The following is a 26,893-nucleotide window of genomic DNA, read 5'->3' as shown; positions in this document are numbered from 1 at the left end:
GACAAGCGGGGGGAAAGAGGAGACAAGCGGGGGGAAAGAGGAGACAAGCGGGGGGAAAGAGGAGACAAGCGGGGGGAAAGAGGAGACAAGCGGGGGGAAAGAGGAGACAAGCGGGGGGAAAGAGGAGACAAGAGAAAAGAGGAGAAAAGGCTCCTATTTAATTCAGTCTCAATGATATGCAGCATGCTTGATTAGATAGACTCTTGATTAGGTGCTGAAATAGAATTTAAAGAGTATCCTAATGAAATTATCATTATTTCTATCACTTCCTAAATGAGAACAGATTTCAACACACTCATTCAAATTTTTTTTAGCCCATAATACATTTTTGGCAATTATTTTTAAAAGCTGTCATGTTTAAGTTATGTATTACCTCACCAGTTTAGTTCTCAGCACAGCAGTACTTTCTTTCCTTCTGGAAACAAACACAAGACTATCTGTGTTGCTATTGTTTTCCAAAACTGCTATTCAATGTCAAGTATATTGCAGCACAAAACCTTTCAGTTGTAGATTTTCAAGTCTCAGGAACAGCAGAAGCTTAGAGAGGCTTGTTGTCAGTACATACTTCTTTCTTTCAAACTGCATGGGAAACTACTATTTTTCCTCCCATTTCACATGCATATTTTTTCCATGATTATAACACTCAGAATTTGTTCTGAAATCTGAAAAGCTCTTTGAATTCTTTTCACATGCACGATCAGCCACTACAATACCCACAACAACTTCACGGAGCTGAAAGACCAGAAAGCCATTGTGTCTGCAACGTTTTAAAAGCAGAAGGTGTATACTGTTACGGTTTCTATTTAGGGCTGTAATCCTTCACAAAACCTCACTCATAATCCTCCTACTGAATGAAGGGTTTCAAGTGAAATAAAATCCTGGAAAAGCAAACAGCTTCTGCCTTTTTTTTTTTTTTAAGGAAAAAAAAAAAGCAGGACATGCTTTTGCCTACCTTGGACCAACACAGTAAATACAATACTATAACTGAGCAGCTTCTTCTAACCAACGGCTTCTATGCAAGATTAACTTTCAATGACAGTTGATCACGTCTGAGTTACTAACCGACATAATACAATGTCGGCGATATTAATTTCAAAGATCCCTGCTGATAAAAGACCTTTTTAGCCTCCAGTATCCTCTTTTTCTCCTACCTGCTACTCCTTCCCTCTTCTGAAGCTGACCCGCTGCAGACAGGCAGGGGAGCCCCTCACTTACAACTGCGCCTGAGGTCAGGCCCCGGGGGCCACGGCTGCGCCTCAGCACGGAAACCCCGCTGACCACCGACTACCCACGCGTGGGCTGCCCGCCCTGCCACCAGCCGAGGCCAGGCCGTGCGGCCATACGGGGCTGCACCGCTTTGCAGACCTGGGAGAGTCACTGGTGGGTCTCCAGGCACATGGAACAAGTAACCAGTTAGCGGCTGGGGGGGGTTGGATTCCCCCCCCAAGGAGACGGGACAAGAGGAAAGAAACCCCAAGTATTCCCGAGAGCGGTGGATCCGGGGTTCCCGCCGCGCCCCGCAGGGACCCGGCCGCTGCCAGCACCGCGATACAAACTGCCCTGGCCCCTCGCCCAGCCCGCCCGCGCCGCTGAGGGGAGCGACCGCTACCGCGAGGGTCAGGACGGCTCCGGACAGTCGCAGCGGGACCCCGCAGAAGCAGGGGGAGGGGGAGAAGGGACGGTGGTGGGCCGCAGCCCCTCCTCGGGGCGGTGAATCCCTACCTGCCGGCCTCGGGTCCCGCCTCGGGCGCCCTCATCCCCCGCTGCTATAGCTACGGGGAGCCGCGGCAGCCGCCTCTCGCGAGAGGCGCCATCTTCCCGCGAGAGCCGCGGGCCGCGCCGGCGGCGCCTCCTCTCGCGAGAGGTCTGAGGGAACCCAGTCCGGCCCAGTGTAGCGCGGCGAAGCTCGGTCTGCTCCGCTTTTTCCACCGCCATTTCTGATTCCCCCAGCCCAGGGCAGCCCTGCCCCGGTTCGGGGCGCTTCGGAGGGCAGGGGGTCTAACCCGGTGTCCCGTCCCAGAAGAGGCGAGAGGTCTCCGGTGTGTTGTGACTAACCCCCTCGTAAGGAGGCAGCCCGTAGAGCTGTCCCCGCACCCGGCCCGAAGCCAGGGCGTAACTAGGAAAAATTTCAGGGGGAGAGGGGGGGCTGGCTCAGTCCCGGTAAACCGCCTTACTCTGCGGAGGTGGCAGCTCTCAGGGGTTGGTGGGTTCCGCGTCCGGAGCGGGCCCGGCCGGGCCGGCGCGGTGGCCGCTGAAGCGCCGCTCGGGGCGGGCCCGGGCTGGCCTCGCAGGGCGCTCGCTGCTCGCAGCGCCCGGAGCAGCTTACCGTGGTTCAGCACCTTAAGCTGATGCAGCAGAGCTTGCTCGATAAAGCTGCCTGGATAGAAATAGCTTTTTCTTGCCTGAAGAGAAACAGGTGTGCTTGCAGAGTGTGTATAATCTCTAACAGTTGCACAGTATGGGCTGGAATGGCTGTGGGATGTGACTGGAGCCAAAGGTAACAGTCCTCCAACGTAATGCCTAGCAAAAGTTTACTTGTAATTTGTGCAAGAGTTGGGTTTCCTCACGGATTAGAGCCATAACATCATATGTTCAACATCATCTGTCCAAGTACTTCAGGCATGAATTAGACCATCTCAGGATATGGGAAAATTTGAATAAAGTCTTTTACAAATTTGTATTTTGATTTTCTGAATACTAGACAATGTGTAAAATTAATATTAAGCTCATTCCCTGAATTGCATCAGCTGCACATAGCAGTATGTGATTTTCCTGTCACCAGTGCAGAGTGCTGGCAATAATACTAACTGGTGGTTTTGGTGATAACCAAGATACACATTTAAAGCCCACCAAAATAAATGGGTCCTTTCCTATGGGTTCAGGATCATGCATGTAGAGAGTCTGAAGATGACTGGGGGGACAGCCATTTCCATGAGCAGTTGGTATCTCAGTGCTAGCACCCTGGATAAACAATGAAATTAATTACTCAAACTGAAACATGAAGACACGAGGGCTAATACACTTTCTTTTCTGCCCTTGTATTTCAGTGTTCCCGACATCTGAGAGAGGTGTCCTTTGTAAAATCCTGAGAGGAGTGCCACCAGCTCTGTAAGTTGTGGAGGAAGTTCTTTTTATTCTGTTGTTGAGCCCCATTTTTACATATGAGAAGTGAGTGAGTTGATGCATAATGTTCTATATCTAAAAGATGCATTTCTGTATGCCAGAATTACCAGCTTCTGATAATTCAGGTGTACCATCAGTGGTACACCAGATGCACAGAGGATGCCTGGAGGACTGGGACTACCTTTTGTTCTGCTCAGAGCAAACACTTAAAGCATACTGTTTGTATATACGGGTGTCTGCAATACTGTTAGTGTGGCTGCTGTTAATATGGCATTTCTAACACCACTAAAATAATAGCAGAAAAAGTTTGTGCATTTGAAAGAATGCTTGTTTACTTGTTGTGACTTCACATCCCATTTCAGTCTTTTGCTTTGGGAATCAAGCGAATCGTACTGGGAGAGAGAGCAAATGAGGAAGGCCTCAAGCCTCTCTTAGGGACCAAAGATAATTAAGAGAAACATTTAGAGATAGTAGATATAATGAAGCCCTGAATCCATGCTAGCTTCAGGCCCATTGAAGTATGTCTGGTTTTGTAATAGAATATGGAAGTAATTACTCATCTGAGCCAGGCACTGTGGAGTTTGACTAAAGCGCTCTTCACTGTAATTGAATTTGTACAGCATCTGTGAGCAGGGGAGGTCCTGTGTGATAAGGCCTATAGGTTGTCCTTAGGCTGGCCAGCAGAAAGTTTCTCATTTGTTTGTTCCTCCTTCCAGGGGCCACTTTGTTTTCCCTGCAGTGAATGACGTATAATGAGATTGTTGCTTAAGGCAGGACCTTCCCCCAGTAAGAAGGGGAAGTCTGCAGCGTCCTTATTTACCCTTTTGTGTAGAGGGATGTTTTGGAGCACAAATAAAGCACTGCGTAGTGGGTAGCCTTTTTCATTGCTGTTAGTGCCCTCCTTGTAGGTTTTTTTCTCGCCAGCTACAAATGCAGGGAGCTGGAGTAAAACAGCAGTGCTGCTCTTGGTTCATGTCTGAGCCTGGGAAGAGTTGAGACCTTTGTCAGCTTTTCATAGTATGGTTGTGCCTTCCCTGTCCAAATTTCCCAAAAATAAGTGTTCCCAGTAAGCCTTGTTAGAAGAACAAAGAAGAATAACTATTTTGGTTTGGCACTAGAAGGGGAACTTAAAACCATAAATTAATCTCACCTTATTTATGCATTCATTTGTTCACTGTGGATTTTTGAAAGGCAAATGTTCATTATAACTCTGGCTAGAGCTATACCTATAACTTCTTCCTATTTTTTAAATGTTAAGTGGTCCCTGTCTGCAGATTTCTTTGTGTCAGTTCTCCCTGAAAGTACGTCAAATGGAATTTTCTTTAAATGAAAAACAGACTTTAACATTAAAACTCTTTGCACAAAACATTTTGTGGTTTTTTATTGTTAATCAAAAGGTCAAAACAAAACAAAAAAAAGAGCCTGCAGGTTTTCTTCAAAAAAGTTGGAAAATGTGCATTAAAAGTTTTTATATAAATAATGTTTCTAAAAAGTATAATTGAAAATTAAAGGGTTTATATTTGAGAATTTGTTTATTAAGCTGACTGGATTTTAGGTTTCATTTTAGAGCATTGCTTCAGAGGGGTTTATGTAGTTCTCTTCCCTTTACTACATGTGTTAATTAACGCAACAGATATTTGAGCAAGTACTTGCACTCATTAAAGCGTTATGTAAGCTGTACTGCAAGCAGAAGATGATCATCAGAGAGAAGTTGACACTTAACTGTGTGTTAAATACATAGAGAGCAAGAGGTACAGCATAAAGGCACTGCTAATTAATTAATTAAGCTGAAGAGACTTTTACTAGTAGATATATGATGCCATGAATATGATTAATAGTCTCTCAAATCCCACATACTCGACAGTTCACAAAAGTTGTAGGGTTCCACAAAATGCGTGCAATCTTGCTTCTGCACGTGTCTGCAAATTCTGCTTGATTATCTGTGGTGCTGGTCAGGCACATCTCCAAGACAGAATAGGCAATTTGTCTAAACTAGTTTGTAACCTGCAGTTTGAGGATTTGGGCATAGATGAGATTGCATATAAATGTATTAATGTGCTGTGAGCCAGCAGGCTGGCTTGCAAACTTTTCTAATACTCTTTCAAGAGAAATTAGCATATGTGCTGCAAGTGGGCAGCGGTGGACTCCATAAGTTGCCAGAAAAGTGCTAACAGCAGCTTGTTGTGCCAAGAAACAGTCCTTTGGAAGTGGGGCATTTGCCAGATGATCACACCTGTGGCAGTCTTCTGTGGAAGAGAACATATACTTGCAGGCAAGCTAGGCAGGAAAAAACCTCAGTGCAGTGAATGTTCAAGCCTTACACCACAAGTCAGCGCTTCCCATGGAGGGACGGCCACATGCAGGCCTGGTTGCTCCATAACAGAACGATCGTGTTCAGGCTCTTGGCTGTCTGGTGCCTGCCATCTTGTATATTAGAAGGGAATACATTTTATGTATTCATGGTATGATTTTTAAAATAAGTCAAACAAGACAAAGCCTGTATTCTCCTAACAGCCTGAAACTGTTCCAGATTTTATTTCAGAGAGTCACTAAGCCTAACGACAAAGCCATCTCCTCTAAATGCTCTGTCAATAACAACATCAAATGTAATTCCCAGATGTTAGTTGTATGAATTATATCTTCATCAGTAATGGCAAGCTGCTCACATGAGAGAGACAATTAAGAGATGCAAATCCTTTGATTATGGAATACATTGCAGTCAACTGGAAGAGTTTTTGCACAACACATACCAACTGTGCTACTACCTGCAAAATATTTATGCCATCAGCCATCTTCAGGCAAGATTTTAAAACATATGAATCCATATTTATGGATAGTATTGCTGAGATTTTGTTAAACACCTTTCTTTTACATTAAAATGTGGGCACTATTTTTTTATGCATTTTCAGTGTGGCTTGGATTCTTTATCATACAAGTTGCCTTACATGAGAGAAACATTTCAGAGCTTGGAAACTGTAAAATAATATTCCTAAAAATAACCCTGTAAATAACTAAAAATATAAGAACTTTTTGTTCTGAATGAAAGATCTGAATGTCACAAAATTCTATCCAATCTGTTTTTCATGAGCCAGCCCCTCTTTATCAAATGGATTTTTGGCTGCTGTTCAATGGAGTATAAGCTTAATATCCAGTACATTCTCTATGAGGGAACTGTAGCCTGCCTTTACAAGAGGATGGGCTCAATAGTTTGTTAGTTCTTTTTTGTCTCTAACTACGATGATCCTGCTTAAAAGCAAATGAATGAGTTTCCATTCTGTAGCTCTAGTATGTGGGGGAAATCCACTGTAATTAAATCTTATAAAATCCTCTTATTCCCAGTATAAATAATTCTCTGACATAGGCGATTCCCCTGAGTCTACATCATAGCCCAAGGAAAACAAAGAGCAGGAACAGTTACTTGCTTCCTCTTAAATATTCGATCATTTTGGACAAAATCTTGCCCTGATTACAGTAGCTGCAACCTCACTGAAATTAATTATTTTTGAGACAAATTTGGATTACTGATTTTTCTCACTTTTAACGTTACTTTGAATAATGACTAAACTAGCATGTGTCTTAAGCTATGTAAACAGCAGTTGTCTGAATTGTTCTACAACATGTAATGTTGTATTTCTTATTTTGTACTAGAAACAAAAGCACATAAATCCTGCTTGATGGGATTTGAGATTGTGTACTCAAAGTGTACTGGCAAAAGAAGAGCTATATGCCTCATTAAGCAAATTACCAAAACTGAAGGATCCTCTTAGCTTACAAGTATGAATTATAGTAATATTATTAATAATTTGCAGTGATACAATACTAATTCCAAGCACATTGCAACTTTTTATCCCCACTTAGGGTTTGGGCTAATGGAGTGCACAGATGAAAACTCTTGTCCACCAGTGCATTATGAACCAGAGAGAAGCTTTGGGTATATACCCAGTCCTTTGACCTACCTGCTGGATGATGCTGTCTTCCTTGTACACAAGAACTTTGAAACTACACCACCAGAGAGCACTGTGCTATTTCTGCACAGTATTTCTTACATTTGCCTGCATATTTAAGGACCTATTTTATTTAGTCCTTTTTTTCTGTGCTCCAGTAGAACTCAAATGATTGTTGTGATTATATTGGAATTCCCAATCATTTTGGTATCATTGCCCTGTATGCACCAACAGCCCTTAGGTGCCCTGTCCAGCCTCACTTGGGACCTTCACCCCACTTACGGCCCAGAAACCCCATTTAAGCTCAGGCCTGGGCCTGGGCCCCTTGTGTCAGCTATGTTGTAGGTGTGCTGGCCTGCATTCTTGTCTCCTGGGTGGACCCGAGACCTGTGCTGGAGCTAGCCTGTCTCCTAGATGGACTGTGGACCCACAGTGTAGCTTGTGTCCAGCCCTGCCTCCTTTTGCTCCTGACCAGACTCCTTGGATAGATCCTGTGCCCGATTCATGCCCTCTCCATGTCTGGGATGACTGATGGACCCTGTCACCAGCACTCAGCTCTGCCTGCCATGCTCCGATGTGGTGGGCTTGTGTGCTGGTTGGTGAGGGCACTGCCTGTGCTGGGCTTGCCTGGGGCTCACCCCTCCTCAGAGCAGCCAGCCCTCTTTGCACCTTGACATGTCTAACTGGCCCATGATCTGTAACACCTGCTACTGAAAATAGACCATGACATCCAGGTACCAAACTGCCTTGTTTCTGCAGCTCCTGACATATTTACCATGAAAGCATCATGTATTTCACTTTAAAAAATCATGTAATCCTGTATTACAATAGTCTAAAATCCAGATCAGAAAAGGGGAGGCAATAAATGGCATATCTTGTGGGAAAATATTTTCCTTAGTGTTACCTAGTTTTCTCTGAAATTTCGTCTGTCCTTCTGAACTTCTGACATTCTCTTTGTAGCCTGGATTCTTGTAATATAGTTAGAATACTTTTTGAACTGGAAAAGAAATCCCTCCCACTTAATTACAATGCATTTGAAAAAGCTAGATTGTTTAAAAATGTTGGAAAACCCATAGCAACCTTATCTCCAGACAGAGATCTATTACAGAATAAACTCTATTAGTTAAGTAGAATGTGAGAATTTCCCATTTAATTGTCTTTCACCAGTGAAATTTGCATGTATTTATGTAGGCATTAAAAAAGGAAATCAATGTGGGAAATGTCTTTTCAACTAATTCCTGGATCCATTTTATCCAAATAAACAAGTTTTTCTGAGGATTTGTTTTCTACTCAAACTTCAAATACTTCACAGGAACATGTCAAAAAAGACAACCTTTTTCATTTTTGTTGGATTTTTTTTCCAAAGATCAAAGTACCACCTTAATGTTTTTAAGTTTATTCACAGAACTGAGCTCCATGGATACTTCTTAATCATTTAATAGGACATGTAATAAATGTTTAGCCATTTCAGCGGAAACGTGAGGAAGCTACTCATTCATTACTTCTGCAGCTTGTTATTATTAGCACAATTTTTAACAGATCTTGGGCAGTAGCCTTTTAGAGGAGTGTAATAAAGCCCATTTCATAACTATCCAAACAGAATAAAAACCAAATATATGGTTGCAGGGATTTCTAGACCAGGAGGAAAAACTCCTGAGTTAAAAGTACTTCAGTGGAAGCTGTCGCAGTAAGCTAGCTGTTTAGCCCTGTTTATAAGAGGAAATGTTGATCTAAAGATGGCACCAGGACAGAGAATTCTAAACCAGTCTCCATACAGGCTGAGCTAGGGTATGGTAGTGAAACAGCAGTCTTGTACGTTATGTGTCAGAGTGCAAATGTTCATGAAACAGAAGGTATTTCATGTAGAAAAGTAAAGTTCCTTATTGGTTTTCCACAGTGTCTGTCCTTCTTCCTGTATGTGTGGCATTGCTAAAACTGATAGAAGAAATGGAATAGACTTTGATGCTGTGTATTTTAATAAGTAATGCACTGTGGCGAGTGTCAAATTATCTCTGTTGCAATTAAAGCTTTTTCTTGCTTTGTAACTATGGGCAAGTCATCTCACGTGGGTGTGCCTCTGTTCCTTCCCAACCTATTGCCTTCTTGGTCTCTGTGTGGAAAAAAAACCAACTTCTTAAGCTATCACCGCTTTTGTACTCTGGAGAATTGGGGAATCTTAGGTGACAGTGAAATACTTTCATCTATCTGTTACACTGATAGGCTGACTTGCTATTTTAGCTCTGATCCTGTTATGATTACCTGTATCATTTCCTCTCAAAGTCAACATTCTTCACCATCAGTTTTGCAGTATTTATCCAAGCCTCCTTGATGTATACCTATCTTATGACCATCCCCATCAGTCCCCAATCTTTCTTCCCATGCTAACAGTCTAGCTGTGAGATTTAAACTTTTGTTATTGCTAATCCCCAAATTGATTCAGCAGCATTTTTTAAAGAGAAAACATGAAGGCTTTTTTTTCTCTTGGTGTTTTATTACTTGTTAATACATGACAAACAGATTTATTGTGGAGCAGACAGGCAGCATTTAGCATTGCTAAACAGAAAAACACTTCCTAGTTTTGCCCTTTTATGCCCTGGTGAATAAAAAGCTCCTTTCCCTGAAACTGTTTCTGATATGGATTAACACCACCATGAAGATAAGTTTAGAACCTTCTAGGAACTTGTCTGGGCTAAGGGCAAAAGAAAGGAAGGGCTTACAGAACTAGATTTGCATTTTTCAGGCCCTTACTATCAACTTGCAAATAGAAGGGGCTGAGAAAGAAAGGCGGCCTTAGTGGTGGGGATTTACAGCTCTTCTGTTTCGCCACTCCTTGGCACATTGACCTCAATATGGTACTCAGAGGAGTCTCCCGAAGGCATCCAAGGTATTGGGGTTCTGTTGAAGGAGGGTCTGTTGCTGAAATTTTGATTATATATCATGAGAGATTCTGGAAGCAAAGGGCAAATATCAAACTGAGGCACTTTGAAGGTCATCCGTTTGGCTGCTTTCTCATAACCCCCGTAAGGCATGGCAGTCCTGGCACAAGGGAATACATGGAGTTAGCAAACTGAGCATAGGTAAACAACAGGATTTAGAAAATAAATAATCAAAGTTACTAAGACTGTAAATTTTACCACTGTTGCAGCTCACTGGCCAACAAATCCTTCCCAAGAACATATATGTATCCATTGCCTATGTACTAAAAAAGATTTAAAAACAACCCCCCCCCCTCTGCTCCTGCACACTTCCTTCACTCCTGTTGCATCAATCTCTATCAAACCATACACCTTTCACACCTGTTGGTACCCTGTACATGTAGGAGGCAGACACTGCGTTACTGCAGAAATGAGTGGGATTTGGGTTTGTCCTGGGTAGTGATGTCCTGAGGCTATGGAATTGGGTGGCAAAATTATATACAGAAGTTAACAGGAAATTGTTGCTGCCCTAGAAATATTTGTAAAACTTTCAGTTCTTCTCAGAAGCAGCAGGAAGATCTTGATTCTTATCTGAAGCACTGTTAGGTATATGGCTTCTGATCGCAAGTATTTTTCCTTAACTCTTGAACTTTAAATGGCTGCAGTAATAAACAGTGGCAAGCTAAATCTCCCTGGTCAAATGGGGTGAGAAAGAAAGGGAAATAGGATTAAAGTCCTTTTATCCATCTGCATAGGTTTTCTGTCCATAAGCTGAATTAAAATCTCTAGCTCTTCATGTATTTTCTCTTTGTAGGCCTCCAAACATTTCATCCACAGGAGACTGTGCTAAGAAAATGACATGCATCTAAAACTTACTTACATTGCACAAGACAGGATGGCTATGGCCAGGGTTATTGTATTTTCTCATGCTAAATAAATTGAATTGAATATCCAAGAAGACTTACCGGTTAAAAGACTTGTAATGGGGGAAATCAGCTTTGGAACTATATGACAGTAAGTCAATGGTGAACTGACTTTTGTCCTCGGGGCTGATACCCATTGCTCGTTCCCAGGGGGAGATGTAAGTTTTAAATACGGTGATTTTTTTGCCTCCTGACTTTCCATCTGTAAACAGAGGAAGGTAAAACACTCTCGTTAGATGACGCTTATTCTAAATACATTGCCTTTCTGTATTCTGCTGTTGAAGTTGAGACATCAGCTTTGTTTCCAGATTCAACAGATTCCTAGATCAAGTCTGAGATTTTATAGTTAGATTTATCTTACATAAGACTGTCATATGCAACTTCCATCCTCATCCACAGTCTAAGAGCCACTCATCCAGGAATTCGTATTAGAGCATATATTTGAAAACTAGTTTTTTTCATTCTTCTCTCTGGTTGCTCAAATAGAAACCTCTTACTCCAAGAACAAATGTCCTTACCCCATCATCTCTTTCACTACCTCAGGGGAAGCTTTATGCAAGGCAAAATGCTATCTAATTTTATAATTTATTTCTCTCTTCTCTGTCTGATCATAGCAGACATAACCCCTCCATATAAACCTCACTGTCATCATCAGATGCAACAAACAAATCCCAGACTGTAAACTCCAAAACTAGGCTCAAACTTCAAAGTTAGCTCTAACTGACCAAAAACCTTTAACCATCATATCTCACGGTCTTGGCAACCCACAACCATCTTTACTAATATCTTCCTCAGTAGTCTATTCTTGAATGTTCTATAATGACCATCTCCCTTGTCTCAGTATTTTTGTAAGTTGGCATTTTCTTAGTGTTTCAATGAACAGACATTCATATTTTCCCCCTCCTGAACCAGGATGTTAAAGCCAAGTCTGGGTCAAACACCTCAGGATGGCTAAAAGCAGTTTGAAAATATGACGGGGTATCTCTCTGGAAGTTAAAATCCTGTCAATGATGGAGCTGCACTTTGCTGTTAAGTCAGATACTTGATTGCCAGAAATTTTAGGTTAGCTTCTGCCTGCACCATTAAGCAAATGAGCTTAGACAAGGGTTTTGATTCAGCGTGTCTCTTCCTTTATTTTTTTCTTTTTCTTTTTTTTTCTTTTCTTTTTTTCTTCCAGTTGTGTATAATACCACCTTGCTAATAAGAGCATTGGTTGTGTGTTGATATGTAGCACACTTCTAAGATTCTCATCCTTCATAAGCCTTAAAACTCCTGAGCAATGACTTCTGCTTCGCTTCATTAAGGCAGATGGGAATAATAGGTTAATGGAGTTAGACATACTGGTGCTTCCATGGTGCCAGTTTGTGTAGAAAATGTAAGTCCATGTGAAGTAAATGAACCCTATTACTCTCATCTGAAACTTTCTTCTTTATCACACCTTCTTTCTTTGTCTTGCTTATTTTCTTCAAACCTTGCCAAACCCTGGGCTTCCCTGGTTTCAGAGAATTGCAGACATGTACAAGAATCTCATTTTCATAAAGAAGATAAAAACCATTACGCCCCTCTTTCTGTGTGAAGGACTTAAACTAAGTAATTTAGAAGTAAATTGATTGTTAGGGTTGAAAAATAAAAGTCGTTGGGATCCAGCTCTGCGGTAAAAGCTATAGGATGATATTAATCCTTATTCTCCCTGCACACAGAAATAGGATAACAATGGAGAAAAATCTCCTGTAAGAAGACAGAGAGTCTACACAGATTTCTTTTTCACAGGGATGCCCAGAAATGTAAAAGTTGATTTTGATATAAAATGCACATTCTTCCAGAATGTAAATGAAAAACCTTGGATTTTACAAGTTACTCGTTTGGTTACTTATGACAGTGGTTCCTGGTTCCCAAGCAAATTTGCTTTTTGTTGTAAAATCCCATAGGGACTGTTAAAATAACAATTTCACCTGCTGATTCTCATACAAGGAATTTGGTTCTAGAGGTTTCTGGCCAGACTAAACAAAGGATAAAATTAAGCAAAGACTAAATTCAATGAAAAATACTTTTACTTGTACAGATACTGCTTCAGTAGACTGGTGGTGATTACCAGATAAGTTTTAGAAATATTGCTGTTCCTTTCTGAAGATTATCCAAAAAGTGCTGTTTGTTTAGATGGAAGCTTTGATTTGAAATTAGGGCTGATATACTCAAGACTGATGTGTCAGGTTAGATTACTGAGCTAGAGTTAATACTGTCTCCAGTAGTGGTCAGTGTGAAACCTTTGAATGGAAAGGGTATGCCATACTGGCATACTGCTGTATCAACCTTAGGAGCCCAGTAGTTAAGTTCCCTATCATTTCTTTGGTCCAGCCAGTGAAGGTATTTCTGCTTCATTGCTATGATGTAGCAACACAGAAGCATGCAAACAAAACTATCAAGCTAAAGGCAGTTCAACTTTTCTGGATGTTGCAATGGAACTTAGTTTGGAAGAATTCAGGTTTTAGTCAAATTAATTTACTTGTCCCTAAGAGTAAGGTTGGCATGAGCACTGACAGCTTTAGCTATTTCTTATTCTTGCAGAGAGATACTTGCCTTTCCCAGTACCATCGCCTCCTCCACCACTTCCAGCCGATTCTCCTGCACAGTCCCCTTCACTGTCCCCAGGGCCTCCTTTGCTTCCAGGCCTAGGAGGAACAGCAGGATACTGCTGCTTACTGGAGCCATGCTGACCCGCTGTCACTCCTCCTACCATCCGCCCATGGGCATAGCCATGAGCATCTTCCCCGTAATGCCCTCCTGGTGGGATGAACTTCTGAAAGTGATCCTAGGGCAGGAGAAGAAAGAGTAGGAATCCCTGTTACTGGACATGGTCCATTCACATTTGCAGGGTTGGGTCCTAGAATGTGAACTTCTGAGTCTCCATGATCTGACCAGTGCTGTGTCTGAGTTACAAAATCAGTGGCAGAACTTCATGTAAGTTATTCTCTGTATTCACTATAGGAGCGGTTGTAGAACAGCAGCAAGGGCAATGGTAGCACACCTTTTAATGGATGCCTCCTAGTCATTTTATATGATCAGGGTGAGAAGAGAGGGATCTGTGTATTGTCCGCAACAGTGATCAGTATGAAATACAGGAGGAAGGGAAAGGAAATGCAGCTTTTGCCAGAGCAGGTAAAGCTCCAGATGGAGATACATTGGCTAACCTGTGGGAAAGCAAGCTGGACAAGAAATAGGAAATGTTTTCATGTCGAGGTTAGGGTAGCCCAGCCAAGTCAGCTCAATTACAGTGTGGGAGCTAAGTGTTAAAGGGCACCAGAACAAAAGGGTAACTGTGACAACATAAAAGCCTGGAAGATGACTGCCCATATGTCTATTTTCCATATATATATATAAAGGTCTGTATGGGGAGGGGTATTTACATGTTGAGAAAGACTGAAGAGAGAGCAGCCTCGGAAAACATGAAAGACTTCCTGGAAACCAAAAGAGGAAAATGACAAAAAGGAAGAGTTTTGTTTGTCGCAATACGTGCGTTAATGAACCAAATCTAACCAGCAACAAGGCAAGAAAGCAAGCTGTATCCATCAATAAAATCAAGTTGGTCGTATTTTCCAGGCCATCCACTCTCCCCAGTCCAGGTTAGAAGGCACAATCCCTGCAGTACATAGTGAAAGAGCAAACTGTCTGTGCAGGATTTATAGACTCTGTGGTGCTAGCACAAGGTCCTGTCTTTGCACACAGCAATTTTAATAAGTACTTGTGTGGAACAGAAACTGATATAATATGTTTGCAAAAATGTTTTATGTATTGGTCATCAGTGAGATCAAAGCTTGAATCCTAACAGATATAAAAAAGTATCTCTTGTGTATTACAAGTAACATGGGTTATATATCACATATGGTCTTTCCTGTTGGACTAGGGGATTGGCTATAGCTGCACAAAGATATAACGAATACAGCTAAAGTGAATGAATCTGTGGTTCCTCATGCTGCAATTCTGTTTGCATAAATTCATCTCAGGCTGTCAATGGGAGACAAGAGTGCCAGCCTCAGGGCTGGCTCTCAAAGGGTTAAGGCTTTCTCAGGGGTCTTACACCTAGTACAGTTTAGCAAAAAGAAGCTTTCCAGGCTGTAAACAGGCTTCCAAGGCCAGCTGTTCGGTCAGCTAAAAATAGATGAGAAGTGAAAACCCCATAAGGCTCAAGGCAGAATTATCTGACCCTCCGCTCCCTGTGTCTCCAGCAACAGTGTCCAGGGTTTCACAGCAGGTCACCAGGCTGCAACCCAGGCAGGCAGCCAGCTGCAGGCTGAAGTGGCAGAGCTGGTGCCCCCAGGGCCTTTAGGGACTGTCTGTCCTTCTCCTAGCTGTAGGGAATTCCCTTTTTAGGAACAGAGGAGATGATGTTCCCCTGAATGTCAGGAAGCACTGAGAGGGGAGAGGATTGTGAGCATTAAGCTGTACACAGGAGCTAGCAGGGCAATCTGTTCAATTATGCATGGGAGCTATGTAGCTGTAAAAAGGCAAACTGAAAAAAGGGTATTTTGAGGGCTAGGGGTCAGACTGAGGTTATTCTCAAAATGTTAATATATCTGCAAAGTTAGTGCTTCTACTGATTTGCTCAGTAATTTCAAAGCAGGATTTGCATCTGTTTTCCTTCAAGTTTCACCCATGCTGTGTGCTCTTCCTGAGAATTAAATGCTTATTTATCTTTTCCTCTGGTTACTTACATGCACTCTACATCAAAACATCAGCATAACATGAGTAAAACAGGCTGGTTTGTTTTTTTGCATAGCAGTATTTGATGTGACCAGGAAGGGTCATCATTGTCATCTGCTGTCATTTTAAGTTGCAGTATTATCACCAAGGAGTGAAGTTTCTCTGAAACAAAAGGTCTGCCTCAGCAAGGCCACACCTAAGTCTTATTTAGCTGCAAATAAAATCAATTTGATTGGTCTCAGGCTAGTTCATGATTCTTCATGGACCTACTGGGAAAACATCCTATGTTCAGCAGACATCTCCATTCAGGTAGGAAAGACCCATTCTCCATGCAATACCCCAGTCTACTCACCTGCTAGAATAAAAATGTAATTTTCTTTAGTTTTGGCCACCACAAGAGATTGTCTTAGCTCAAATTAATAGGAGGCAAAGGCAAATTCATCTTTTTGAAATCTTGAACCTTGGTAGATTCAAATGAGCTCATTCCAAGAGAGCGGAGTTCAGGAACAGCAGTTTCAAGCAGGAGTCTCACATAATCAAAGCTGGGTAGGTGCGGCTTTGTCTCCAGTACTTACAGCATGCCTCTGGTCAGGATGTTTGGAGTGAAATACGGCTTACACTTGAGGGGAACGCATGTCTTGGGCCACTGCTAAAGTATGTGGAGCTTTTACATATATGCATATTTGCATCACAAAACCTACCTCTCAGTTAGGGTTGATTGCCCTGTTGGTGGAAGCCCCAGAAGTCCAGCAGTGTCAACCAAGAAGGCTGATAACCTTCTCCTGTTGGCTCTGGGTGCAGATCACGCAGTTCCTCTGTGGTAGGGTCTGCCCTGTTGGTGCGTTGCTAGAGGTAGTGGATGTTATCAGTCCCTGGGTGTCCCTAAATCCACTCTAACAAGAGAACAATTGTGGCAAGTTCATGTGATGTGTAGTCCCCTGGGTTGGCTAAACAAATTGGGCTCATGTCTTTGAAGTCCTTAGGGCTAGCAAGAGCCTGATCCTGCAGGCTGAGTGCCTAGATGGACGAATTCTGAATTCCCTAGGGCTACTGCATGTCTTAGGAAAAATAGATAATGAAAGATGATCCAACTAATGGAGCTGAAATCTCTTAAGTATCTCAACGCCCTGATGTCACTGCAGGCAGTCCCCGGGAGGAGACACTGTGTGCTCCCCCTCAGCTCCTTGCTGTGCCTTGAAGAGAATGATTGAGGCAACCAAATGTGTTTCTATTTCCACCTCACTGATAAAGAGCTTCCCAAAGGTTTGATGCCTATGTGGTTACTAACACTTCTGAAGTTACTGTGACTGTGTCCTCTCAGTGGCAGCCACTCAAATGCTCCATAACTGTGGGATGGGAGATTTAAAATTCAGACACTTGGAGAGTCTCATAGAATGCCTTCTGTTTTTATCAAAGTGTGTGCCTCGGTCCTTAATTTGGAGTTGCACTGCCTTAAACCTATGATTCACTTTAAAAAAAAAGGATGAAAATAAAAAGTAACCTCAGCTGTTGAAGGATCTTAAGCTAATTTTTTTTTAAACATGCTCCTCAAAGAGGCACCATTCAGCAGTGACAGCTCCTGCTTTCTATTTTCAGGTCTGCTTCTGACTTGCTGTTCAATCTTAGGCAAATTATTTTTTGCCTCTATGCCTGAATTTACCCATCTAAATAATAGGGATTTTTATCTAATACTACCCTGAATTATTTATATCTTATTTGTATATTTTATGTCATACTTGCCACATCTTCTTTGTGGATGAAAGAAACTGAGTTTCAGAATTTCAGTCCAAAGTTTTGTCATGGTGCTCTAACAAACTGTTATGGAAAATAAAAGGCTCTTCCTCTCTGTCATTCTGCTGTTTCCACACCACTCAATTCTTGAGTAAGAAGGCATCAGACTTCATGTTCACTCTTACACAGCTTTGGGTATAGTTGGGACCTCTAGGTCTTCTGGACCAATCCAACTCCAGCACAGCTAGGCTCATTTTGTTGGAAAAGTTACATCTCAGCTGGCTTGCTCCACTTAGGTCATAATCTGAGGCTCTCTCGTATCTCAGCTCGTGGTTATCCTATAATGCTTGTTCAAGAGGTTTAATATTCCCTGCAGAACAGACTTCCTAGAAAGAATGCTTTTCCTAACATTTTCCCCTAAACGCTACCTCCAGGGATCTTGATTGGCATTCTTCTAAGTACACTAATGGGCAAACAGCCATCAGTGCACGCTTGTGCATTAAACCAAGTAGCTGCATGATAATATCTCTGTTCCTCTGTCGTTATGCTTTCCTTCACACACTGTATCATGTCTGGCTATTTAACATGTAAGATCTCTGAGGTAGGTTGTTTGTGTGCTTCCATCTGCTGTGAAGCACCACTTTTGGTGTTTTAACATAACCAATTCCATTTTCTTCCTGCAACCTCTGCTTACTCCTCTGAGTTCTTGTTCAGCAGCAAAAGGAATACAGGGTAACTCCTGCCATTATCCAGAAGAACAGTAATCCAGTTCTTTAACCCTTTTTCACTTCTTCTGTTTTGTTTCACAGTTGATATCTTAGCTTATCTGAAGAAATCTCTTGACCTGAAGACCAGCAGAAATTACTTGGCAACACACATTCAGCTTGTTTTCATACAAACACTGCCAAGATGTGGAAATGACATTTATTTTAACTTGTGGGCGAGTCTGAGAAAGTATCAACGTGGGTTTTTTTTTTTGTTTGTGGGTCTTTGGTTTTTTTATGTACTACTGCTGATAATTGTCTACTCAGATATTGGTCATTCCACCTTCCCAATGGTTTTAATTTAAGATCCGGTATGTCAAGCAGAAAGGGCGGGGGGAGGCAAATCAAGTCTTTCTCTAAACTGTCTCCTGCATGTAACCCAAATCAGGCCACTGGTTTTGACTAGCAGAAAGACTATTTTTAAGGATCCTCACTGGAAGAAAAACAGTGTAACAGCAACACCCAAAAAGCATAACTATGGTTTTGTTTTCAGTTTACTCTTGATGATAGCAAGAAGGTCTTACACAGAGGTTCCCAAAGTGGCCGGGGGACCTTGAGAGAAGTTAGGGCAATAATGACTGGAGCTGTAAGGCTAAGAAGCATAGTTTCACATGATCTTGATGTGTTTGAGGCCAAACAAATGTAGCATTATGAAGTGGAGAAAAGGTCTCTGAACTGCTGATCTATTAACTGCTAAACAGTGAAGTGGGATTTAGGAGACCCTGAGATAAGACTGAGACCCTCTCTATGACTTTGTGTGATTCATTAATCTACTCTATGGTTCAGTTTCACTGTTAAAAAAGAAATGTAGTAATTTCCTTCATGCTATAGTTGGTCAGATGCTACAGTAATAGAGCACATAGCAAGATAGATAGGATTTCATCATGGTCTTTAGTCAGTTAATAGCATCTTGCAGCTCCACAGTGAGGTTGATAATATCCTCTAAGACATGGAGAGAACAACAGTTCCTGCGACAGGGTGGCACAGCCTGGTGAGGAGAAGAAATCCTTCTTCTGATTTACTAGACAGGGCTCAGCAGAGCCCAGCTTCTCCAGCACAGCACCAAACAAGGAGGATGTCACATGAACCCTCCCTGTTTGGCAGGGTATCCGTGTGCTAAAAGTGTCAAACTCAGCCCTCCCTAAAAACATCCCCCTGCACTGCATATTTGCAAGAGAAGAGGGTCACAGTATTGAAAACAGCTATGCAGTAGGTAGTGCATTTCATTTTTCTCATGTTGGGAATGGTCGGTCCTTTTGACTGTGGGTTTAGCTACCGTTTGCCTTTAACTGGATGGGTGGAGCCGCATCAGTGATAGAGTGGCAGGTTTTCACTTTTGCATGGAGCTATCTGGCATTCATGCACACACCATATATATGTTTTCTCCTCCAAAAATAAGGAAAGTGATCTGATTGTCCAGTGTGGTTTGGCTGCAGAAGGAGGAGGAGAGAAGCAGGAGGGTGATCGATGACACGTGACTGCTGAGATCTTCTCCCTTGTGCGGAAGGTTTATGGCTACAGCACAGGCTATTCTGGGACCCCTTATATGGTTTAGATTTATTTTTAATAACCTTTCTCTTTGTGTGTTTTTCTATTACATTACCTTGCTGTTAAACTTTTGGGGGAAAGAAGCCATCTGTACTCCATCCCAGAACTTTCTTGACCTGCTTTGCTAAGCGTGTCCATTCTGATAGTTAAGAAATCTGTGATATAAAAGCAGAAAACACGACCAGCTTTAAATCCCTTCACTGTCCCACAGCCTTAAGGGCACAAGGACTTCTTTGGGATGGGGAGAAAAGGACATGGAAATTAACCGGGAGGGGGAAATAACTGGAAGTAGCAGTAGGAATTCTTTACTCTGCCATTATCTTCCTCCCACAGTTCCCTTTTGTTTAAGCCTTCTTTTCTGCATCTGCCTTTGAGCCAGGAGCAACAAAGGAAGGGAACAGAAAGCTAATAAAATATTGCAATCAAAAGGGCCTTTTGATGAAAGTTATTTGATGCTAAGGTCAGGCACTGTCCTTATGGTTTGGAAGATAACAGTGAGGCCCCAGATCTGTTGCCTTTACCTGCCCAAGAGCAACCAGCTGTCTGAGAGGATGGCTCAGTTGCTGTGATCACTCAGCTTTTCTTACTGCTCTGACTGCCAGCAAAGGTGCAAACTCATACTGGGTGTGGTCATGAGAATAGTTATCTCCAGAGGCAGTGGATGCAGCCCGGCAGAGTCCTTGCACAGAGCGCACAGGGCAGCCAGCAAATGGTAACAATTATGTTTGTGATCCTGCTAAACTGGCCCCAGGCGAGGGCTCTAGGGCTGACCTAAGTCTTCCTGCACTGGCCAGTGGAGATTTGTTATCTGTACCATGAATGTGGAGAAAAGATAGCCTTGAAAGTGAATCATGGAGGATTTTAAAGCAGAGTATCAGCTGCTGTTTGGAGACTGTTCCATTGTTCTCATATAGCAAAGCCATAAAGAAAATCCTAGGCTTGTTAGGGTCTTGTCTAACCCCCAAGTACATTTCTCCACAGCACAGTATCTTACAGTCTTGTTCAAAGAGCTTGGCAGCAGGCGTATTCTTACAGAATAGAGGGAGAGATTCACTACAGAAAGGGTATGGTGTGAAAGTTGGGCATGGATGAATAAACAAAGTAGGAAAAACAGCTAACAAAAAAGTATTGATTGTCATCAGCCTTTGTAATGTCAGTCCTGGAGGGACTCTCTGCATGTACAGTTTTGAGTCAGTTTGTCAAAGCTCATTCGCTTTGTATTTCTCTGATTGGACACCCTTAAGTGACACCCTCAAATTTTGTAAGTTTGGACTTCAGCTTTTTTATTCCCTCACCTTATTATTTTCTCACTCCTCCTCACTGCAGCGGATTTTGACATATGAACTTGGCCCTCATATGTTTTAGGAGCTCTGAGATTGCTGAGTATTTATAAAAACAGCTTGCATTTCTCTAAGATTTTCATCTGAAGAGTCCAAAGTTGAACACACCATTCATTCTCACATCCTTTCTAGGAGATAGCTCACTGAAGAGATGAACTACCTAAAGCACAAAGAGATGAAGAAACTGCCCAACGTCTAACACCAGATATGCTTGCTATGTCTCCAGTCTGTCATCCCTGATCTGTAATCTGACCTACTGTTGTAATTTTAATGACCTTTTTTTTTCCCCAGGCATCTTTCCACATCCTGCTTCCCAAATTGTCATTTTTAGAAGTGAACTACAAAGATTTACTTATTGCTGCTTTTAAAAACATCAGGGGGCTGAAAAATAGCACGTTGTTGTTTGGCAGAAAATTTTCTTCAGCTTGACTTTTATTATTTTGCTTGAGTTTCCTTGGACTGGAAAATAGATGCCATAAAGGGATAAAATGACACCAAATAAATTTTAAATAACATCAGAAGACAAGATTCTACATCAAAATGCATATGAACCTGAAAAATTTTCTATTCGTTTTACTGAATTGCTGACAATTGTGTGAAAGGAGAGTTTAATTTGTAAAAGTTTAAGTATCTTCAGAAGACTTTACACCAGCAACCAATGTAGAGAGAAGTTCAAAGATTAAATAACAGTACTAACTCATGGGAAAGGGAAGAAGAAGAAGAAGAATGTCTGAATTTATACACCGTATCTGATAGAAAAATACTTTAGAAGAAAACAAACGTAGCTTCTCGCAAATGAATTGAAGATACTGCAGTGTCAGGTTAGAGGTTTCTGTCTGAATTCTCATTTGTGGAACGTCTTGCAGAAATGAGCAGAGGACTTTGCCCAGCAGGAAGCATAAAAAGGTATCCTAGGCTAAAAATAGAACTGCACCTACTGGAGCTGAAGTCAGACCTGGATGGATCATTTCCATCCTGCAGAGAAGAAATGGAATGGATACAACAACAGTTAGTCCCACCTTGCGCAGCTCTGAACATGTGCCAAACATGCAGTCCTCCCTCGTCACTCAGTACTGAATTTTCTCACGCTTCTGCATGTGTGAAACCAAGTATTTGCCAAAGGAAAGTAATGCTGATGCCGAAAAGAAATAAAACTTGTGGCTTTATATTATTTTGTCTTTTTCCTGCACTACCTTGCTAGTAGATCCCCACCCCCCCGGCCCATGCACATACAGAGGAGAGCTTGGGCACACTCCATTCCTGTTTCCCCTGGGTGTATGGAGCAGCTTTTTAGTTTTCATCTCCGACCTACCACAGAACTGTCGGTGAAGGCATCAGGGTTATTCTCATAAATGAACTTCTCCACCCTCAGCTGACGTAATTTGAACATCTTGGATCCTCTGTTAGTGAGGAGAGAAAGCTCTTCTAGCATCACATCTCTGGGGATACTGATCTTCTTTCCCAAGTTCAGCTTGGACCCCTCTTGTGGCATGACTACAAAACATAAGAAATGGGACGCTTTAGGAAGTGCTCTGGTCCAAGTCGCTTGGCCATTGCTTCCCAGCATCAGTAGTGTCTTCAAAGCAGCCAAATTCTCTTCTAAATTAAGTTGTTAGGAAATAACCTATGCACCAAATTTTTACATTGATGACACTTTGGATATAGATGGGTGAAATTTACTCTGGATTGCAATTGAGGCAAATCTACACAGAGAAGAGTTGTGTAAAGGTGGAGCTAGATGCACATCCCACATCTGAAGCACCTCAGGCAGCGCAGCAGGATTCCTTAGTACTGCCTCAAAATGCACCACTGCCTTGTCTGGTTACACTTGCCTCCCCTCCTCTGGAATTAGATGAGTGGCAGTCAGCTCTTCGGATTGTGCCAACATATAATAAATAAAGACAACTCTGGCATGCTTTGGTTTAAACATTATCCTGAAACCATGGCAAGATTCAAGGTTATTATATCTTTTTGTTTGTTTGTTTTAAGGAGAATTTTTAAAGGAAAAGTAGTTGAAGTTCTCTTCAAGTGTTAATGTGCTTGTTACTTGATAAGTCCTTTTCCATTTAATTTGATACCACCAATTCTCCATCAAAGCAAGGAATTCAAACATTTTCAGTGTAAAAATCTTGCAGGAATGCAGTTAAAGCTTTTCATTCAGAAACAAGCAACTTTTCCTAAGCAAGGTTAAGACCACTTATCCACCTCTACATCTCATTTCCAACAGAGAGTGAACCTCCATCCTTAAACTGGTATAAAACTGGTATAAGCCCATTTGTTTTATTAGACAATCTCTGAAGAAATTATTGTTTTTTTAGCAAGCCAATTTTATATAGCACTCTTTCATAGCACAGGACAAAATGTCCTTTAACTGCAAATTGGATTTTTACTTATTTGTTAACTTGAATAAAGGATTAGGGACAAACAGAAAAATATATACCTGTACCCTAGCAAAGAAGTTTCTATAGCCCTTTTTGGGGGCTGAAGAAAGGGACAGCACTGGATTATTACTTTTTAAAACCTCTAAAAATCTTCCCCATGCTGTCAAAAGTAAAGAGAAGACAGGGATATCACAGTTAATTAAAAGTCACCCTACCCAATACACAGGTATTCTGTGGATAGGAAAGTGTCCCAAGTTATATTCTTCCTGTTGTATTACCCCCTCTAAGAGACTTCGACTTTTTCAACTAATGAGTGCTGGAATCAAAGGAATTCTCTCACGTAGAGGAAAAACAAATTAGAGACAAAGGTTATAAGAGAGAGAAAAAACATAGATTATAACTAGGCACTGCAATATTGATACCCATAACAGATCATGTTCTTTTTCCATTCACACTGGTGTGCATCCAAATTAATGCTGCAGGAGGATATGGGTTTACAAAGTGCAATTTAGTTCAATGTTTGGCCTGAGTGTGTGTGCAATGCTTTTGAACAGTAAACTAGAAAATGTGATGTGGTTGAAGGCTGAGTTTCAGTAATATTTGTGGGTCTGTCTCCTGGTATGTTCACTGCATGTCTTGCTCTGGGAGTTCAGTCAGACAGGGTGTGAAATTTTAAAGGCTGAAATTCAGGTTGAAATCCAAACAATTCTCACGTGTGCAGGTTTGCATATCTTACCTTCGTGTGTCAGCTTCCCAATGAGTTTAGTGGACTTTTTCCTTTTAACAGGAGCAGGAGTCCCTGCAAGGGGCATTCCCACAAAGTGTTCTCTGCTTTGCTCTAAACACACAAGGAAATGGAGAATGAAACACTAGAAAGGTATTTCTTGCCTGTCTTTTAGTTGCCTTCTACAGTTAAGAGATACACAGCCTTCATGTCACACACAGGTTCTTTTCTACCCCTTCCACATGAAGGAGCTAGTGAATGCTATCATCCCATACAGAATATCATCATCAGACCATTTTGATGTTCTCTGGAGACTTAGCATTACGACACAAAATATGGCAGCAGATCACAGCAGAAGCATTGTCAAGGTGCCATATAGCACTGTCATCCAAAATAGGCATTTTAATTGCAGTATGGCAGTCTCCCATCACCCACGTGTGCCACAGTGGTACTCTGTTATCGTCTTGTGCTGCAGTAACAGAATGACAGTTTGAAAGTTTGCTCTATCATACCATATTATAATACCATGCAGTTATCATTAGATGGTAATAGTATTTTTGAATAAAGATTTTGTGTCTGTCCATGAGTTATTTGGGAGCTTTCTGAATAATGTGCAATTTTGGTTTGGATATTTAGTCCTATTAGAATTAGAATAGGTATTCAGAAAACCACTAGACTGCATGTTCTGTTAAAAAAAAAGAAACAAACCAAACCCCTAAGTAATTCTGTCTTTTATGACTGCTACTGTTTTGTTACAGAAGGGCTGGAGGAACAAGGCACAGGCAAACTTGTTAAAGGAAAAGTTTTTCGCCCAATTTGAAGTCACTTGCACCTCTATATTATGTATTGATCTTATCGCATATTATTTTGGAGGGGGGAGGAGGGGAAGAGGGAGATTTCTTCTGGTACAGTGTTCCCCATGTCTGTCCCCAGATAGGATGAGAGATCTGTACTGCAAAGTCAGGGAAAATTAGGAGAAATCTCAGCAATTCCACTTCAGGCAGCTTCTCAGAGTCCTTGGGGTTTATCACACATAATGCAAGTAGGGCACATGTCTTGCCTTCACTTCAATACTGTCCGTGCCCAAACAACAGCGTACAGGGGGACAGATCCTCGCCTAATACAACACAACACACAAAAAAATGAGCAAAGGCCCATTGGCTTCAGCAATAGCAATAACTAACCTTCTCTGTCTTTGTGATTCTTTGCACTTTAGTTGCTAAAAATTTCAGAACTGAAGACATTGAACTATGAGTTATATTTTAAAACTAGCAAGCAAACAGCTGGCTCTAGGAGTTTGTACGCTGCCCTTGTTGTGATCAAGACATTTTTATCTACTGTGTGTTTTGCAGTTTCATTCTATCATTGCTCCTTTTGCAACATGATTTTCATGTGATGAGGTGATGATAACTGCTAAAAGAAGCCCAGCCACAGCAAACCAGCTACAATCACATTGGCAGATACTCTCTCAGATTAGTTTTTCTTTCAGATTCCCAAGCTTTCCTTTTTACTGAGATGCTGCCTACGTAGTTCACATCATAGAAGAGCCCATCCTGGTGTATTCCCAAAGCACGCGTGAGCAGGTGCAGCCATAAAGCACACGCTGCACATTCTCCTCGAGCAGCCAGACATCTGCTTGGCTATATAAAAGAAGCAGGTCCTGCTTGACAGGAAAGGGGCAATGCTGCCAGGGGGTGGGGGGGTGGGAGGTTATGGCCCATCTGATGGGTCATAAGACTGGCAAAACAGAGGGAAATCATCTGTATGCCCCAAACATGGACTCCCTGGGGCAAGACAGAAAGGGCTGGCCCTGGTGGGGACCTGTGCTCCTCTAGCACACCCATTCCCAAGGAGCAGTAAGGGCAAGTCCGCCCCATTCTGCTGTCCTCCTTTACTAATCCAGCAGGATTGAGGAGTGGAAAACCTGCTGCATGCAATTGGTCTAGCGTAAGGAAAGGGGCAGCAGTCTTTCACTATGGACAGGGTCAAGAGCTACACTGGGACTACTGCTCTTTCAGCCACCCCATCACGGTGAGGCTGCTGGAGCCTTAGCTGCCATCCTCCCAACTATCCTGTACATAAAGCCAGAGCCACAATTATCCTGTTCTCCCCTGTGCTGTATCCCTTGGTTCAATTCCTCTGTCTTTTTCTTTGCAGAAGTAATTTCCTTGTTTTTGCTGCAAACCAAACCAGTCTTTACCCTCTCCAGCACCTGCTCTAAACTATTTTGCTGCCCAGTCAACTCACCTCAGGCTTGCAGTGCCAGGCTCAGACCAGTTCACTCGCCTGCCCCAGAGCTCAGCAGTGGGCTGCTTCCTTCCAGCCCGTCTCTGGGTGCTGCTGGGCAGGCTTGTCCAGTAGCCCTGCTCACCCAGGATGCCTGGGTGCAGGCAAGCTGTGCCCAGCACAAACTGCTGATGCGAAGTGCTGTGAATTTGACTCCTGAAGGCTGGTCACACAGGCATCCTGCAGTTATTAATAGCTAACAGCCCAGAGGGCAGAGTCTCAGATAGCACTGCCACCAGACCCGAGGAGAGGGGAAAGGAAAAGGTTGCTCCTCAGGCCTCCTGCAGTAACTGCCTCAGTTTCCAGGAAGACGTAGCACTCCATAGGTTCCTCACTTCTTCCTCCTCTTTGTTCAAATCAACATCCGTTCCCCTTCCTCCTCCTATTGCATTTTAATGCAATTCATAATACCATCTCAATATTCTGTTTCTCAGGAACATGCACATACATGAGGTAATGCCTCAAAATCTCTCTTGGATCTTGCTCTGTTTTACACCTTCCTTCTGCCCCTCCCTC

At 42.3% G+C, this 26,893-nt stretch overlaps 2 protein-coding genes and 1 long non-coding RNA gene across 11 annotated transcripts in view; 1 reads left to right on the top strand and 2 right to left on the bottom strand.

Moving 5' to 3' along the window:
- USP54 (ubiquitin specific peptidase 54) overlaps window positions 1–2,039 on the bottom strand; it is a 115,828-nt gene extending 113,789 nt beyond the window's left edge. For 5 of the 8 annotated variants that reach the window (XM_075025800.1, XM_075025801.1, XM_075025788.1 and 2 more), the window contains exon 1: window positions 1,723–2,039. In XM_075025800.1, coding sequence (XP_074881901.1) covers window positions 1,723–1,935 — 213 coding nt within the window. In that variant the 5' untranslated portion in view covers window positions 1,936–2,039. The remainder of the gene's footprint in view (window positions 1–1,722) is intronic. The other 3 variants (XM_075025789.1, XM_075025796.1, XM_075025799.1) reach the window with 1 other exon arrangement.
- LOC142030156 (uncharacterized) lies at window positions 1,870–9,401 on the top strand. The gene is made up of 3 exons (XR_012650113.1): window positions 1,870–2,039; window positions 3,048–3,108; window positions 6,982–9,401. It is a non-coding gene; the product is annotated as an uncharacterized LOC142030156 (long non-coding RNA).
- Window positions 9,402–9,537: 136 nt separating this feature from the next.
- MYOZ1 (myozenin 1) lies at window positions 9,538–26,558 on the bottom strand. 2 transcript variants are annotated; one of them, XM_075025802.1, is made up of 6 exons: window positions 26,339–26,551; window positions 24,104–24,205; window positions 22,299–22,480; window positions 13,483–13,714; window positions 10,948–11,107; window positions 9,538–10,103 (listed from the first exon to the last, which is right to left on the bottom strand). In XM_075025802.1, the coding sequence occupies exons 2-6, from the start codon at window positions 24,177–24,179 to the stop codon at window positions 9,872–9,874; spliced, it is 882 nt and encodes a 293-aa protein (XP_074881903.1). In that variant the 5' UTR covers window positions 24,180–24,205; window positions 26,339–26,551; the 3' UTR covers window positions 9,538–9,871. The 2 variants fall into 2 exon arrangements, with proteins under 2 accessions (XP_074881903.1, XP_074881904.1); XM_075025803.1 differs by lacking the exon at window positions 24,104–24,205 and having other exon boundaries at window positions 26,339–26,558.
- Window positions 26,559–26,893: the final 335 nt, after the last annotated feature.

The sequence above is a fragment of the Buteo buteo genome, chromosome 4 (assembly GCF_964188355.1).
Source record: "Buteo buteo chromosome 4, bButBut1.hap1.1, whole genome shotgun sequence".
NCBI lineage: Eukaryota > Metazoa > Chordata > Aves > Accipitriformes > Accipitridae > Buteo > Buteo buteo.
The sequence above is the reverse complement of the archived record's forward strand: the minus strand, read 5'-3'. Positions and strand labels throughout refer to the sequence as shown.

Bases quoted from the DNA above. Each gene is read 5' to 3' on its own strand.
- MYOZ1 (XM_075025802.1), bottom strand. From the start codon at position 24,179: ATGCCCCTTGCAGGGACTCCTGCTCCTGTTAAAAGGAAAAAGTCCACT. The intron at 22,481-24,103 runs GTAAGATATGCA...TATGTTTTGTAG, and splicing joins TGGGAAGCTGACACACGAAG to TCATGCCACAAGAGGGGTCC. The intron at 10,104-10,947 runs GTAAGTCTTCTT...CCCTTGTGCCAG, and splicing joins CATTACAAGTCTTTTAACCG to GACTGCCATGCCTTACGGGG.